Raw genomic sequence first — 16296 nt, forward strand, 5'->3', positions numbered from 1 at the left:
TGTTCCTAGTGCAGAACAATTAGCATTTGTTTTAACAGAGATTGAGACTCTTAGGAAAGAGTTTCAACAGCTAAAGTATCAGCCTTTGGTCACCAAGGCTTTTTTTTTTTTTGTCTCTCCCTGTCCCCGTAGGCTGTACAAGTACCTTCTCTTACAGGAATTGGTTCTGGAGCAAGTGGACACTTGCCACTAGGTTATACTTCTGGGCAGAAAATTAACACCGAGCCGATTTTGTAAAGCAGAGGATAGACCCCCTTGCAGTGCATGCAGTCGCGCACGCACTTCCTGGCATCTAATTAATAACTTGCTGTTAAGCAGTGGCTACTTCCTTGCATCATTTCAACACAGTTGCCAAGTGGAAAATCGAAAAGCAAGACAGAGCCAAAAAAACTGTGGTAACAACAACAACAAAGGTTTAAAGTTCTAGGAAATTTCACTATATGAGGTCAAAATTCCTTGCATGTTCAGGGTCTGTGCTGTTCGCTGGCAGATGATACTGATCAACATGGCAAGGCCCTTTCTATTGAAAGCCCTGCTCTCCTAAAACACCTCTTGTTTGACTGGAATTTTTCAGCCCTAAAATGCACAGGTATCTGGGAAGGGGGAGGATGTGGGGAGAATGTGGGACTGGATTTGAAGAGAAATCTAGGAGGGCTTTTGTCACACTTAAGGAGGTTGCATGTGCTTTGTGGGATGGGACTAGCAGGGAAGGATGGCAGAGCATTGCTCCTAGGACAGGGCCAGGAAGAGTCTGGGGTGACACAACTAACAGATTTGCAGAGCAGAGGGCATCCATACATGGGCTAACAGCTAAGAGAAACCTGGTCCTAATTTTTCTGGGAATTGAGGAAAGCATTTGTCCATGAGGCTCCTTTCCTCATTTGCCTGTCAGCAGTTGGAGGCAAGGGCTGTGCTTGCCTGGTTCATGGCACTGAAGGCTTTCCTCTGGGCTGAAGAGTTTTGGCACAATGCTGTTGGAAAACAATAACAATAATGTCTCGTGAGTTAGGTTTTCCACTCTTTTATACTGCTGGCCCTGGGGAAGAGCTGAGGCGTGCAACACTGTTGGCACAGCCAGAAGTACCACAGCTATCAACAGCCGAATTGAGGAATTGTTTTTTTATGTGTCTTCGTGCTCGAGGTTATGGGAGATGTGAGGGGAAGGGGCCCAAGGGACGGCTGGTGTTAAGAGTGGATCATGAGCTGTTTCTGCTTTGCTTGCCTTTCCTCTGTCATCTTCTCTCCATGGAGGAATCCTGTGGAGGCACATGCTTATAACTTTTCCCAGAAGTCTTCATGAGGTTGGCAGCTCTGGGATCTGTGTGTCTGGAGGCTAGCTATGTCTATAACACAAAGCTAGCAGTCTCAAAAACATGTCCTATGAGGAAAAAGTCTGAAGGATCTGGAGATGTAAATGCTTTTTGACTTTTTTTTCTTTAATACGCACAAAGTGATAGTCTCATTAATTACCTGTTCTATGGCAGATGTGATAAGCAATGATATTCCAAATTGCAGCAAGAGAGATACATGTTAGGGGCTGGTTGGCTTTACTTTGAGTTGGGGTTGGAGCAGAGACTTGCAGGGGTACTTTCCAGCCTCTGTTATTCTACAATTCTGTATCAGGAGCAGCTTATTAGCAGCAAGAATGGCCACACGGTGGAGAAATTAGGTGCTAGAATTGTCTGAAAGATTTTAAGTTGGAAGGTAGGCAAGCACTTGTTAGAAATGGCTCTGGTAGAGCTGACATTGGTAGGAGACATGAGAGCAAACTGTCCTCCTAAAGTCCTTCTGGCTTTCACTTTGAAGAACAGCACAGAGCTCTGAGGGCAACAGGTTGTGCATGTTTCATTCTTGATTGGAGCAGTCCAAGACTTATGGACACCTGTTGTCAGATAACATAGGGAACCTGTGAGGCTGAAGGGTGTCATCAAGAAAAATGCCATTCCATGTGTTCACCCTCCTGGCTGTGGGCTGTCCAGAGAGGAAAGGAAGCAATTCTGTGGGTGACTCATGGCCTTTTTCTAAAAGACCCAATAATGTTGGGTTGAATCACTGTGCAAACATGGGCAGAGCTGTGAACAATACCCAGAAGTATTGGCCTCCTTCCTCTGCTCTCAATTCAGGGTTTTATTGCTACATCTAAACCTGTGGCTCACAGTTCTTAGGGAGGTATGTTTAACAGCATGCAAGTATCATCAGCCAGATCTCTTCCTCTCTGCCCTGAGTCTCTATGTGTGAAGCAGTGATGGAGGGGCCTGTAGCTTCTTGCATCTTCTTGCTTCTGTGGGATTCCTGTGGGCTGAGCATGACTGAATGGCTGTGGTCCTGGAGATGAGAAATGCCTCACACCCTGCTGGCGTAAAAAACGGATTATGTTCCCCTGCCTAGTGCATTTGTTCAGTGCCCATTCCATGAGGCTGCTTCTTGCGCTGTTTTCCTTGCAGGATATGACTGTGTGTGCATAATTAGCCAAGAAACATTAGCTTAATGACTTGTGTGTGTCTGAGTTAAGTCTAACTCCATCTCAGATTATTGCCTTCCCCCTCACCTTTCTTCTGTTGGGAGATCTCTAATTCTCTGCAGCACAAAATGCTCTGTCATGCTTGTCCCAAGGGGTTGGATGTGGGCAGCGTCTCCTGCTGGTCCCCAGCCCAAGAAGCCCTGCTATCACACACAATTATCTCTTTGACTCGTCGCGACTTTTATTGCCCTCTTCCCTTCTTTTTTTTTTTTTTTTCCTTCTTTTTTTTCCCCAAGTGTGATTTGCTCTTTCAAAGCTATTGTTTCCAGCCCTGTATTCCCAGCGGCTCTGGAGGACTGCAGCATATCCGTGCAAGAATTACAGAGGCAGGCTCTGTGGTCTGATCAGTGCAAGAGTTCAAACTGAGTGATCGTTTTGGTCTCTTCTGGCTGGTTTCTGAGCCTAGAGGTTAGGCACAGGGAGAGAAATATCTGGCCAGCAGGCTGCATTGGGCAGAAGCCTGGTCCCAAAGCAGAGTCCTGCAACGAATTATAGGTGATTGGTTCATTCTGAGGTCAAGATTTTGGTCACCTCGAGTGGCCCACAGCCACTAGCTAAGCGGTAGCTCAGGTATGGTGAAGGGAACACTGACTGTTTGGTCTCCTGAACAAATGAAATGCTCCTGAAGGGCTTCTCTTCTTTCTCTGTTCCTGGCTTGGCCAAAGCACAGTGCTGACTCAGCTAGTTGGCTTTGCCTCTGCGCACAAATGGATTAAGCTTCTAGAGCCACCACTGTGGAAGTATTTGTGGTGATCAGACCGGCACAGTGACATCTAGAAGGAAAAGCAAGATCTGGGCATCTTGTGAGCTTACTGATAGGTAAAAGCATGGTCAGATAGGTCACAGCCCACTGAAGTGGTATTTCCCTTTCCAGTTCCTTCTTCCTTGCCTTCTTGCCCAAAGTTTGTTGGAGTCCTCATCTGCAGCTCAGTGAGGAGAGACCTGTACTTGGCCACTTCAAGGGAGCTGAGGAAAGAAGGACCTGGGAGGATTATTTGCTTTGAGGATTTATCTTTGGGTGGTTTGGGTATGCAAAGGATCCAGCTGTGTTGGAGAAGGTGGTTTGAGATCCAGTCTGGAGCAACAGGAAAATAAGTGACAAGTTTGTGTCTTTTATTTCCTCACCAAATTGCATTTCTGATGTAGATTTTGGAAAGCATCAGCTTCAGAGTAGGTACCAGGAGGAGCAGTCTGAATTAATTTACCTATTTCTGCTTTAAAAATTCTAAAGGTTTATTTTTCATTCTGGAAAGCATTGCGACATTTCTCTTATTGTTGAATATACTGTTCCTATTAGAGAGTGTCACTCATTTGATGTAGATATAAATCAAATGCATTCCTTTCACTGATGCAATTAGTGAGCTGAAGGCATGGGGAAATTGTTGTTTAACAATTTGAAGACTGCAAACTGAGGCTTCAAGAGCAACAGCAAATCCCTGACTATGATGAACAGTGCAAAGACGTGCCAATACTGTTTAGTTACCTGGTTAGAGGATGCAGGTTCCCTTCCTGACAGTTTCAGAAAGACTGTGACAGGGCAGGAATTTTAGATTCACTAGCTCCTGTGGAACCAAACCCATATGAACTATCTCATCTGATGTGCTTCTAAATTTCTCAAAGGAATTGTTTATGCAAGATGAAAACCAGTCCTTTGTGTGAAACTGAGCATTTCAACAGGGGATGTCTCTCTGAATTTTTTCCTAGATTTTTCATGGGAAAATGACAAAACAAACCCCCAAAGTTGGTTTTTGGGTTTGTTTTTTGTTTTTTTTTTTTTGTTTTTGAGAAATTTATGGGCTTTTGAAAACTGTGGAAGTTTTGTTTCTTCATCCTAAACTTGAGAAAAGGAGGTCAGTGAAAATGAATTAAAAAAAAAAAAAAAGCAGGGAAGAGCAGCAGTATCCTAATATCTTTTTTTCCCAGCCAGTTTGGCTGATTTTTCACTAAGCCATTGTAAAAAGCCTTAGAAGAGAATGAAAACCCCATGCCTTGGTTGCACCAAAACTAGCTGCCTTGTAAGTCAGTCCCATTCAAACAGCCTGGTGATGGTGCCGCAATGAAGATGGCCAGATTCCTTTAGCTGTCAGCTCCTGTGATCAAGTCTTGGGGTTTGGGCCCCAATGGGATTCCTTGGCAAAGCATTTGATCCCTGTTTGCACACAGGCCCCACATTCCTTCCACATTTCTGAGGAAAAGGAGATAGGAAGCTGCTAGAAGCACATGGAGCAGGGACTGACTTCTGCTCCTCATCTGCTCCATGCATCTTCCTCCACAGAAGACATTACCTATCAAAAACCGTGGTCATCTTTAAACGACTAGGGATGTGTCAAAAGCAGGATTTATCCCTTGTTTTCTAATGGACAAAGCAACCTAATCTCTCTTCCCTTAGGGTCTTGCACTGAAGCTTCACAAGTCTTCAACAGGACTAGTTGAGCCAGCAACGTGCTTGGTTTCACTGCTATGATGTTTTGGGCTGTCAATGAGGAATTGATGTCAGATGCACATAAAAATATCCATGCATATGTAATTTCTTGTTCCACAAATGCTATGGGCCAGGTCACCCTACTGCAGGCAGGTTTTCTCCATCAGGCTTAGAGGGATAGAAAGGGTGAAAGGGGTGCCTGGGCTGCAGTGAGCCAGGGACGGAGGCCAGCTGTCCCATGCACAGGTCTCCAGGGCTTTAACCTCCAGACCACAGCACTCAGCTCCTTCTGAAAAAGGACAAAGCTGCTCAGCAACACTGTGGAACTGGGAGGCTTGCGGGCTGAAATGAATCCAAAAGACATATTAACAGGCATGAGAGGCTGGTGATGAAATAGCTAAGGTATTAATACAGCCAGAGAGTGGTAATGAATACAAGAAATGCCCACATTTACCCAAGAGGTCCCAAAGGTCTCTTGCCCAGAACATTGTGATCCTAAAGGAATCCTTTTTAAAAAGCTGAACTGCGGGGCTAGCACTTCAGGAACAAAATCTGGGCTAGTGTGCTCACTCAACTGCTCTTGGTCATAGACCTCTTGGCTGATGAGACCCTGATATGAGATTTGTGCTGTTTAAAGAGCACGGATATGATCCCCTGGGGCTTATCACCAAAGAGCTGCTCTGAGCCCTGTCAGATGCAGGTTTCCCCTTGCCTCTTCTGGATGGCAGGAATCTCTCACTGTGCCCTATGACTGTGATGGAGGTACTTTTCAGATAAGACTCTGTCATCTGGTCACAGGGAGGATCTTGCTCAGCTATTACTCAATCATGTATAAAATGTATTCCAGTACTTTCCTGTATCTCCTCATCTCTCAGCTGCTGGAGGAGAACCATGGGGTACAAAGCATGGGCCAGCACAGGCTGAACTTCCACCATCATGCTTTGACCTGTACCACTTTTCTTTGTTGACTTGTCCCAACATTTCTTTAGTGCACAGAGGACCTGAAGATGGCCCATCAGTGCTGAGCAGAGCTGAGGTGAGAGAGCACAAGGACTACCCTCAAGGAGAGGGTGGGAGCTGGGGGCTGAGGAGCACAGACCAAGTGCTGTTGGTGGGCTGAGCATCTCTGGTGCTGGATAAGATACAAACACCATGGCAGTGAGAAAACCAGTGCAAGTTTGATGGATCTTCCTCTGAAGTTAATTAAAAACTAGTGCCTATTTGGCCTGGTTTTCGAGGAGCTGAACCTAGATTTTAGGAGTAATTCAATGCTGCCTTGCAGTTTTTTGACTTGTAGAAGGGAGACCGTCCCACTATTGGTGTGGGAAAGTCCCTGAGGCTGTTCCTGGGACTGCACCCACACTGCTCAGCCCATGTCTGGCTCTCTTTTAGCCTTTCTATTGTTCTTTTTCTCTTGTTTCCTTTTTTTAATGTCCTTTTTCCCATTCAGGTTGGCCTAGTGAGGAAGACCTGGTGAGAGGAGGCCTTTTAGCACAGTACTAGAGCCATGAAAACCCCACCATATTTTTGTTATTTAGTGCACCTGATGTGATAGTTCTTACAGCCATTCTTTGCTTTAGTCATTTACAAGCCCTGATTTTAGTCCAAAACAAGCTTCCTTGAAATAAAATAATCTTTTTCCACTCTTCCTGTAGAAGCCAAAAGTATTTTAAGTTGGACTGGACTGGCCAAGACACAAGGTGGAGAAGAGGCTGGTATGCCTGGGACATAAGAGAAAGAATATGAAAGGAAGGATTAAACTTGGTGTTTTATATGTACTTGTTGAGTCAATTTATAAGGTGCCTTTTGCAAAACATTTTGAGCACAGCATGAAAAACCACAAAGCAAAATATTTAAAAAATCTGGACACAAAGCCAACACATCCCAGAGTACAGCCAGGCAGCAGAGGAGAACCTGGCACAGGGTGAAGTTCTCTAACCATTGGGCACCAGCAGAAGGACATCTGTATCTGTGGGGCACAGTAAGGCAGGGGGGGATGGACCTTTTCCTTGTAGCCAGCCAGGAGGGGTCTCTGCGGGCAGCCTAGTGGAAAGAAGTGGGCCCTATGGGTGGCTCAGGCTGTCATTTCTCTTCCAAGCAGAGACCTGGTGTGAAGGACACAGTGGAGATAGGGTGACCTGGTGGAGCCTAGAGGTGACCCACTGCAATCCCAGCTGGTTACCAGGTGGTCTACAAAAGCAGGGCTGCTCAACTGGGGAGCATGCCAATGAGGACAACTGGTGCTCCCCTGGCACTGCTGCCTCTGGCCTGGATTCAGCGAGAGGCCAATTAACAGCCCGTTACAGTGGCTGTTTCACCTGGCCACAACATGAGCACAGATGTTCGTGGCAAGGTCTGCATTATGGGATTTTCTTGCTCGCATTTGAAGGTCAGGACAAGTGTTGATTCTGGCAGGCTGTGGTGCTGAGGGCAGCCTCCAGCTGGGACTGCAGAGCCTGCTCTGGGCTTAGCCCTGACGCAGGGTTGTTGTGCTGCCCAGGCCTTTGGGAATGGCATGTGGAATCTTCATGCAAGGAGCACCTTAAGGACAGTGGCTAAGGTCACACGTAGCTGGGTGAACTCTTGAGTGACTTTAAAGGCAGGCATGTGACAAATATTGAGAATTTGGCTGAAGTACAGACCTCAGGACAAAGCTGGAGGGTCTGTTCCTCCTAAATCACTTTTAAGGGTGATGAGGGACTGAGAAGGTAATAGAAGAGAAAAATGATCATGCTGAGAGCTATAAACAATTTGGGATACATTTTTTTAGCATCTGCAGCATAGTTAATTTCCTGATGCAACATTTCTTCTGAAAACACTTCACTGTAATAAAAGTGAAGGAACAACTTGCTTGGGGGAACAATGATAAATCTTCTGTACAGAAGGGCATTAATCAGCTGTACAGAAGGACCTGGTGTGGCTCAGACTGGGGGAGATGAGTGAGATCAAGCAAACGCAAACTTGGTAGGTTTCATTACTCCCTTCCCTGCAGTCATCTTTGTGCCTCTCTCACAACATGGAAGAGAGCAAAATGCTTAAAACCCAAGAAAACCAGCTTGTAAAACTACAGCTGTTGGTGGTGAGGCCCCAGATAGGACTAGAGTCTGTTTTTAGTTCTTGTTTTTTGTCAACTGACTGGAGCTCAAGTTAACAAAGCATCCCGTTAGTTGGTTGTGACAATTGCTAAAAATAATTAGGCTCTGGGTAATCACTGCTGGGGAAAGGGATTTTGGATAGACTTTGAAAGAGGTCTAGGTTCTTTTTGGTTGGCTTTCCCAGTGGGAAGACTAAGGTGAAGTCAGAGATACTCTAAATGTGATCCATTTTACTGACACATTTTACTGACACACAATCTGCTTGTCCACTTGTCCATCCATCTGTCCTAGTCTTGGAAGAGAAGTGGTATCAGGAATTATGGAGCTCCTGTTGGGGTCCTGAATGAGAACCATGGGGAACTCACACACATGGCAACACCTCCTGCCTTTCTGTTGCATGGTTTTCAGGTATTACTTAGAGACTGCTGTTGCCTTGAAGACTTCATCAGCTACAAGCAGAGCTTACTTACAGCTCTTTAGAAGTATTTGTGTGCCCAAAGCAGAGCGATACTGGTGTGGAAGATGTTAGAATAGGGACTGATACTTGGCACTGCCGCAAAGCATTGCTGCAGGGGCTAGTTTGCATGCAGGAAGATTTGACCTTGAACTTTCTCCTGCAGTTCAAGCCAACATCCCCTACCCTCTAGGCCTGAAAAATGTTCCTCCCCCTTGTTTTAAAAATACATTTGTTATGTCTAATATCTCTGGCCAAGGCAGTGCTACAGACTTTTACCCGCAGAGCTATGTGGGTCAGGGGTGGGGGGTGATGTGATTTCTGAGCAGCTTTTGCTGTGCTCATTGAAGTACCCAGTGCAGCTACACCAGCAGAGCTGTACTCTTCTGAAGACAGCTTATTGCAGGGACAGTGATTTTACTGTTTCAGTGTGCAGTGCAACCCAGTTAGGCTTTCTGGGCTGACAGTGGCAGCCTCAGGTCAGCTGTGACATCCACATTGCCGGTTCAAGAGTGGATCCACATGGATGAAGCTGAGCTTGCTATCAAGCCTTTCCAGGTGTCTCTCCCCACCATTGGTTCTGCTGTGTCAGGAAAAGCTATGTTTTCCCACAGGCCATCATTTAAACCTCATGTGCATGCAGGAATCCTTGCTGGCTCCTGCACAGCTCTGTGCCCTGACCTGTCCCATTAAATTAAGAGACTGGCCCACAAAAGCTATTGAGATGGAGTTGTTTCTGCAGTAGCTAAATGGCTGGAAGTGTTTGAAAGCTACATTATCTTCCCATTGTGCCACTGCTTCTCCTCCATTTGACTCTCCCAGAAGAAGTGCGTCCTCAGAGTATGGTACAGCATGGCACAGGCACCTGGGCAAAGCCAAACACACTTATCATGGGGAGACCTTGCTGAGAGCTGTCTCTCATCTCTCCCTGTCATGCTGTATCCACCCACAGCTTCATGCACTTAGAGGTCCAGTCTAGTCAAACCCACAGTGGTTTGGTGCTCCACCTGACCCTTTACTGGTGCTGGGCTTCCCCTACTGTCTGGTGCCTACTGGTTATTCTGGTTTGAACACAGCCTTGCCTGCTGGAAGCCTGCTTTCTTTCTGAGCATCATGCAGGAGGAAGCTGGTTGGCATTCATATTGGTTTTTGCACCTTTGTGCCACTTGCATGCAACTTCTCTCTGCTGGCGTTTCTGAATTCACATGACACTAGAAAGCAGCACTCAGGAAGACAGACTCCCCAATCTTTAGAATTTCAGCTAGAAAAACTTGTTTCATTAAGAAGCTGAGCAATTCCAACAACTACAAATGCTAAGAGGAAGAGGCTTCTTTTTCCAGCATACCCTCCATCACTTTCTATATCTATTGCAATTTCTAGTTCTGCCGTATCTTATGTGCTCAGTTTTTCCCTTCGTCCTCACCTTGCAGCTGCTAATGCATGCAGCCCTGCAGCAACGCAGAGCTGCTTATCGGGCTGGGCTCGCCGAACTCCTGGCATCCGGCAGAGGGCAAGCGAGCTAAGAGAGCATCCCCATTCTTGCAGTCCCTCCTTCTCTGCTCGCATCAGGCCCATGCTGACAACTCCAGCGAATTGCCAGGAAAGGGATCGTTCTGATCGTTCTCATCTCCCAGCAGATGAGATTCATTTATGCAACGTCATTTCTCCCCCCCCCCCCCCCCCCCCCTTTTTTTTTTTTGGTTGTTGGGGATGTCTTTTATCAGGACAAATTAGTGAAATCACATTGTCAAAGTGATTTAAAGTGTAGTTAACTCTCAAAAGACTGCAGCAGAAGAGCAGTGGTTGTTATCCATTTGCTTCCTTTAAAGGGTCAGAGTTGGGCTGTACGTGCTGCAGGCTGGGAGAGTCAACAGTGCTGAAGGAAATCATGTACTCATCTGCAATTAAATGCTTGTTGCATCTGAGCTCTCTGGCTCTCTGAGGCTTTTCTGAAAAATCCCAATGCCTGCAATGAAGGTAATAAAAGTCTTACTCCAGTTCACAGCTGTTCTGGTAGGTGAAAAGTGATTAACTGGTCTATTGTCTAAGATTACACTGGATAACTGGATATAAGGAACAAGTATTTTACAATTGGGTAGTGAAGAATGGGAACAGGTTGCACAGAGGGATGGTGGTTGCCCCATCACTAGAGACATTCAAGGTCAGGCTGGACCAGGCTCTGAAGGCTATAAAAGGCTGCATTTGCTCTTGCCTGCTCCCACAGCACAGTGTGGCCACAGCAGAGTGCCCACAGGGACAGACTGACCCATGGGAAAGACGGGCACTGGAGAAGGAGAAGGATGGATCAAGCACAGGGCAAGCAGCAGGTTGGCATCTTCTGGCCAGACATGTATCTCAAAAGTCAGAGTCTTGCATGGGGTTTCATAGAATATCCCAGATTGGAGTGGACCCCTAAGAATTGTTGAGTCCAAATCCTTTGGGGAGGCTAACTTGGATCCTTCATTTTAGAGCTGTGGGTGAAGGAGGGGGACCTGTGCTTACAGATGGCTCTTTTTTTTAGTGGAACAGGTTTTGTTTGGAGCCTGTTAAAGACAATAAACAGGAAGTCCTGCAATGACATTTTTATGGAGCTGCTTTGCAGAGTGGGGCTGAGCTTAAAATCCAAATTTAGTTTATTTGAGTGGGAGCAGCCTCGTTATTAATGTCCACTCACTTTCAAGGCAACATAATGAATTTTGGCTCAGGCAGCTCCCATGTCCATGCAAACCCATACTCTGGGTCTGTCCTGGTACCTTCCCAAAGGCCCTTTACTCTTCCATTGGTCTATGTTGGCACTTGTCCTTTAAGACCTCAGCTGCACTGTTTTTGTGTGGAGTTAATTAGCAAGCTGTATTCTGCAGCAGAGATGACTTAATTTTAAGGCTTAAGTAGCTTTGTACATCAGGCCATTAAATTTTCCTTGGAAATAAACACAGAGCTATAAACCTAAAATTGTGCTCTACTGTGGTGCGAGACACCAGAATCTTAAATGAAAGGATAGGAGCAGTTCTGGATAATAACTAACATGTGATAGCAAGTGATGAGGAGGGGCTGCGGGCTGGGTTTGTGCAACCTAAAGACAGAGCCAGAACTGGTTGTTGTGTTTGACTCTAAAGGGAGGATTCAGAAGAGATAGAGTTAGGAGTACCTTTTAGTGCATTTCCCTTGCCCTAGGAGAGCTCTGTGCATTGGGTTAAGATCTAAATGGTGCCCTGCCAAAACAAGGCTATTCCCTATGTTTTTCCAGTGCTTGTTTTATGTCTCCCATGAGGCAAGTGTAGTTATTTCCCCCAAGAGGCTCTGACTCTATCAGCTAGGGACCAGCAGCTGGAGCTCTTTCTCACTACAAACTTATACCACTCTTCCCTTTGCCTTCACCCTGTCCATCAGAGCCCTTTCCACGGGCTCATGTCATACATCCCAGCTCCTCCTTCCCTCAGTGTTGTTACACAAAGCAGCATCTCAGCATGGTGCCTTGGAAAGGGCTGTTTTCTCTCCTGAGCAGAATCTTCAAAGTTGTTATTGCTTTTCCAACAGCAAACACCAAGCAAATGGAAACGTTGGCTGATTCTGCATGTAAAATTCTTGAGCATCGACGTGTGCTTTGAAATGCTTTCACCCCGCTGCCCTGCCCAAGGGGTACCAGATGTTGGGGGAAGCCTGTCAGCACCAATGTCAGAGGGACCTATGGGTCCCCCCATTTGTCAGAGTTGGCCATGAAGGTCAAGGGGCAGGTCAGGAAGCTCTGCAGCTGGTAGATGTAGGCCATGTTATGGCTCCTATACACCACCCCCATGTACTAAAGGATTAATCTCCCTTGTCCTTACCAAGTCCTCTTCCATCAACAATGGACCCAGTACATGCTGAAGTCAGAGAACACTGTCCACACAAATCCCTTCTGTTCTTATACTGTCGTCCCTATAGCCTGAGTCACGGTGCCTGACTGCCCCACGTCAGTGTAGAATCCTTTCTGCATCACCTTTTCCTGGCAGCTGCTGGGCCTCAGGCTGCTTCTTACCTTTGAGATTAATGAAGGCATCTTGGAGGGATATCTAGGGATGAGCAACCACAGCTGCTGGGGAACGCAACCACAGCTCAGAGCTACCACCATGGCTCCATGCCCCACACTGATGGGCAGCTTTAGCTTTGCTGATCTGTAGTCAATGCTGCAGAAATCTGGTCAAACCAGCCCTGACCACTCCAAAGCATTCATAATGACTGGGTCAGGATCACGGATAATGAGTTTAGGGCTGCTCTAAAGACGTGTCAGATAGGATCCATGTAAAGAGTGGCCTATAATTGACCCTTCTGCTGACATCTGCACTCTGCACCTGGGGAGTGCAATGTGGGGAAGGAGTGGGCCCCGGGGCACATAGTGGATGAGGGTCAGTGGTCATCCCTAGGCACAGCTGCTCTGCAGACCTCTTCCCCATTGCTCATGGCCAGAGTTGGCTAAACCTCTGAAAGAAAGCAAGAGCCCAAGATCCTATCCTCACGGCCTTCTTCCTCACTGCCTTCCCTTCCTCATCACTGTCGGGCAGCTTAGGGATGCAGGAGGCTCTTTGCAGGGGGAGTGCTTTGTGTCAGCCTCTTCAAATGGAGGCTGCAGAAATACCAAGGCACTTTTATTCCACTTCCCTCCTTTTATTTATTTATTTTTCTTCCTTACCCCTGGAGCTACAAATGAGGGCAAGAAAAATGCAGGAGCATGCATTGTTTTCTTTTCCCCCCACCCAGCGCTGTAAAATACCCCTTAATGGTTGGGAGCAAGAGGATCTCCAGGCTGGGCCTCCACTTTGTGTTTGCAAGTTTATTTTTCTTAATTCATCCTTGACAAAGGACAGAGCCATAAAAGACCCGACCAGCACGTCTGTGGGAAAAAACGGCCCTGAAAAGGGTCGGAGGAATACTGCAGCATTTACAAACAATCCCGAGGGCGAAAGCCTCTGTGAAATGCGGCTGCAGTTATAAGTCGCCTTTCTAGGAACAAGCCTACATCTGTTTGGCAATGCCATATTTTGTAGGGTAAAATAAACCCTTGAGAACAAACAGGCCAGCTTCTTCAGAGGGGTAAATGTCTGAGAACAGAGCTCGCTTGTTAATCCTAAAACTGTCAGCAGAGACCCGCTGCAGAAATTATAGCCGGGCATGGGTACTCGAGCCGCTTTCTCCTCGCCCCCCTCAGCACAACAGCTGTAAAACCCTCTTTGTTGTTCTCCTGTGGCCGAGGGGCTCTGCAGAGAGCTCTCTGCTGGGGCAGCAAGTGGTGACACTGGGTGCTAATTGGGAACCTGTCCCTTGCCAGGAGTTATTAATGGCATGGCACAATGGCGTTGCGCCGAGTGCCTGGCAAAGAACCGGGCTGAAACCCTCCCCTAGGGGAATGACCCCCATCAGCCATCTAAAAAATGCTTTACAATGAGGCTCAGGCTGTCCCTTGTGCTTACAAAGGCTGAAAGGCAGATATCAGCCCGTGTACTGAGAGTGCGAGGGCACGGATCTCACCACTGGGAGAAAACCAACGTTGGATGCTTGGAATATTTAACTGCCTGCAACAGATAATTAGCCAAACCCTCTTACGCCTCCAAATATAGATTCATTAGTCATATGAAAATATCTCATTGGAACCAAATGTGAGTCATTAGTGAAGTCAACGGCAGATCATAAAAAAGGTACTGAGAGCCTTGAGAAATCGTGAGCATGCAGCAAGAATAACTCAGCGCGTTGTACACGGAACATCTGCTCACAGGGGCTGCCGTGTCCCCATTCCCACCGTGAGATGTGCAGCAGGAACACAGAGCGGGCACTGGGATTCTTCTTCTTCTTCTCTTCTTTTTAGCCTTTAAAGGGAGAGGGACTCTGTTTGGTGAAACCCTTGTAAAAATGGAATTATTTTGGGGGGAAATCTGGGGAGTGGGGTGGGAACGTGTGCTTAGTGCTGGGGGGCATAGTAGGGGTTTCCCATCCCTTTTTGCACCCATTGGTCCGATAAACACATTGTGAAGCTCCACTGCTCCATGCTGGGAGTTGCACGAGGGGCACTTCAGCTTTTCCTTAATTTGAAAAGGAAAGCACAAAGAGCAGAAAACCTGCAGCAGAGAATGGCAAATGTAAGTGCCACGGCACTGACATTGCCCTGGCTGACTGAGCTGACCGAGCTCAAACTCAGAGCATGGCTTGAACCATCTCATCCCATGACGACACGATCAGACTTCCCAGTTCCATCAGTCAGGTTGCGACCCCTTGGCTTTGCTATTCAGTTTCTTAAGTAACTAATCAGTGTAACGCCCCCCGGGCTTTGAAACCTCTGGGTGAACTGCGACAGCGGAGCAGGGGGAGTGGAGTGCGCTGGGGCTTAAAATGGGGGTTTTACACCGAAGCACCGAGCCTGGAGAGCGTCCCCTCTTCCTGAGGGAAAGCACTGCGGAGGGCTGTCCCCAAGCCCCCACAGCGGGACCCGACCCCAGGGACGCCCCCAGCCCCATTCCCGGCTCTCTTTGCGGATTCCTCCCCACCGGGGCAGGGTCCATTCTCGAGGTACCCCCGCAGCCACCACCTCCCCCTGTCAGACCCCCCTTTGCCCAGCCTCTCGCACGACCCCCACCGCGGGTGGGCGGCTCTAGGACCCCGCGGCGCCGCGGCGGCGCGCCCGGCCCCGCTCCGCACCGAGCCGCGCCGTGCCGCGCCGTGCCGCGCCGTGCCGTGCCGTGCCGCGCCGCACCGCGCCGCGCCGCCGGGGGGCCGAGCGGCGTGTCCACCTGCCGGCCCCGCCGCCCGTCAGTCCCGCCATGGCGCTCGGCGGGGTCGGTCGCGGCGGCGCGGCGCGGGCCGCTTGGCCGCGGTTGCTGCTGGCGGCGTTGGCGGCGGCGCTGGCGCTGGCGGGGCCGGCGCTGCCCGAGGTGCTGTTCCGTTGCCCGCCCTGCACGGCGGAGCGCCTGGCCGCTTGCTCCCCGGCCGCCCGGCCGCCCTGCCCCGAGCTGGTGCGGGAACCGGGTTGCGGCTGCTGTCCGGTGTGCGCCCGCCTAGAGGCCGAAGCTTGCGGCGTGTACACCCCGCGCTGCGCCGCCGGTTTGCGCTGCTACCCCGACCCCGGAGCCGAGCTGCCCCTGCAAGCCTTGGTGCAGGGACAGGGCACCTGCGCCCGCCGCCGCGACACGGCCGAGTATGGAGCCAGCGCCGAGCGCCCCGCAGGTGAGCGACGGCCGGGAGCCGGGGAGAGAGGGGACCCGTCGGGAGGGCAGGGGACGGGGGATGCCAGAGGGGGGAGCGGACAAAGGGGGTAGGATAGGGTGGGAGTGAGGGGAGGATGGGTGTCCGCGGTGGGGTGAAGAGGTTGCTCGGGGTTGCAGCTTTCCCTGGGGGAGTTTTCCTTTTGTACGGGATCCGCAGAGGTGGGGTGTAATGGGATTTGTTGGGGGCTGCTCCCGGTCCGAAGGAGAGGGGAGCCGGGCTGCGGGGGGACAGGGTGGAGGTTGGAGTCCTCCGGAGGTCTCCCGGGGCAGACTGAGGGGACATGCGGCTGGGGGTGGGGACTGCGCCGGGCTGGGGGGCCTAAGGGGCACTTTGGGCTTGGTGGGGAACTGGAAACAGCGTGTAGGGTGACGGATGCCCCGAAGATACGGGCGGAGGCGGCGTACGAGCACCATGTGCTGCCTGGTGGAAAGTGGGCGGCTGCGGGGCCACGATGTGGGAGCCATGCCCAACTCCCAGCAGAGCCCACTCTGGGACTGGGGCCCCTCTGCCTCCGTGCAGCGGGTGCCGGGGAGGACTGCAGCATCATCGAGCACGCCGCCCGAGGGGACTC

At 49.2% G+C, this 16296-nt stretch overlaps 1 protein-coding gene across 3 annotated transcripts in view; it reads left to right on the forward strand.

The window, feature by feature from the left end:
- Positions 1–16296, forward strand: part of IGFBP2 (insulin like growth factor binding protein 2) — a 73431-nt gene that overhangs the window by 4738 nt on the left and 52397 nt on the right. Inside the window, exon 1 of one of the 3 annotated variants that reach the window (XM_048952478.1) lies at positions 455–589. The exons of 1 other annotated variant lie outside the window; for it this stretch is intronic. Coding sequence is in view for 1 of the 2 variants with exons in the window: in XM_048952474.1 (XP_048808431.1) it covers positions 15281–15683 (403 nt within the window). In the remaining variant the exon portion in view is untranslated. Of the gene's footprint in view, positions 1–454; positions 590–15280; positions 15684–16296 lie in introns of those variants that run through there. One more of the 3 variants, XM_048952474.1, reaches the window with a different exon arrangement.

This window comes from Lagopus muta, chromosome 8, assembly GCF_023343835.1.
Source record: "Lagopus muta isolate bLagMut1 chromosome 8, bLagMut1 primary, whole genome shotgun sequence".
Lineage (NCBI taxonomy): Eukaryota > Metazoa > Chordata > Aves > Galliformes > Phasianidae > Lagopus > Lagopus muta.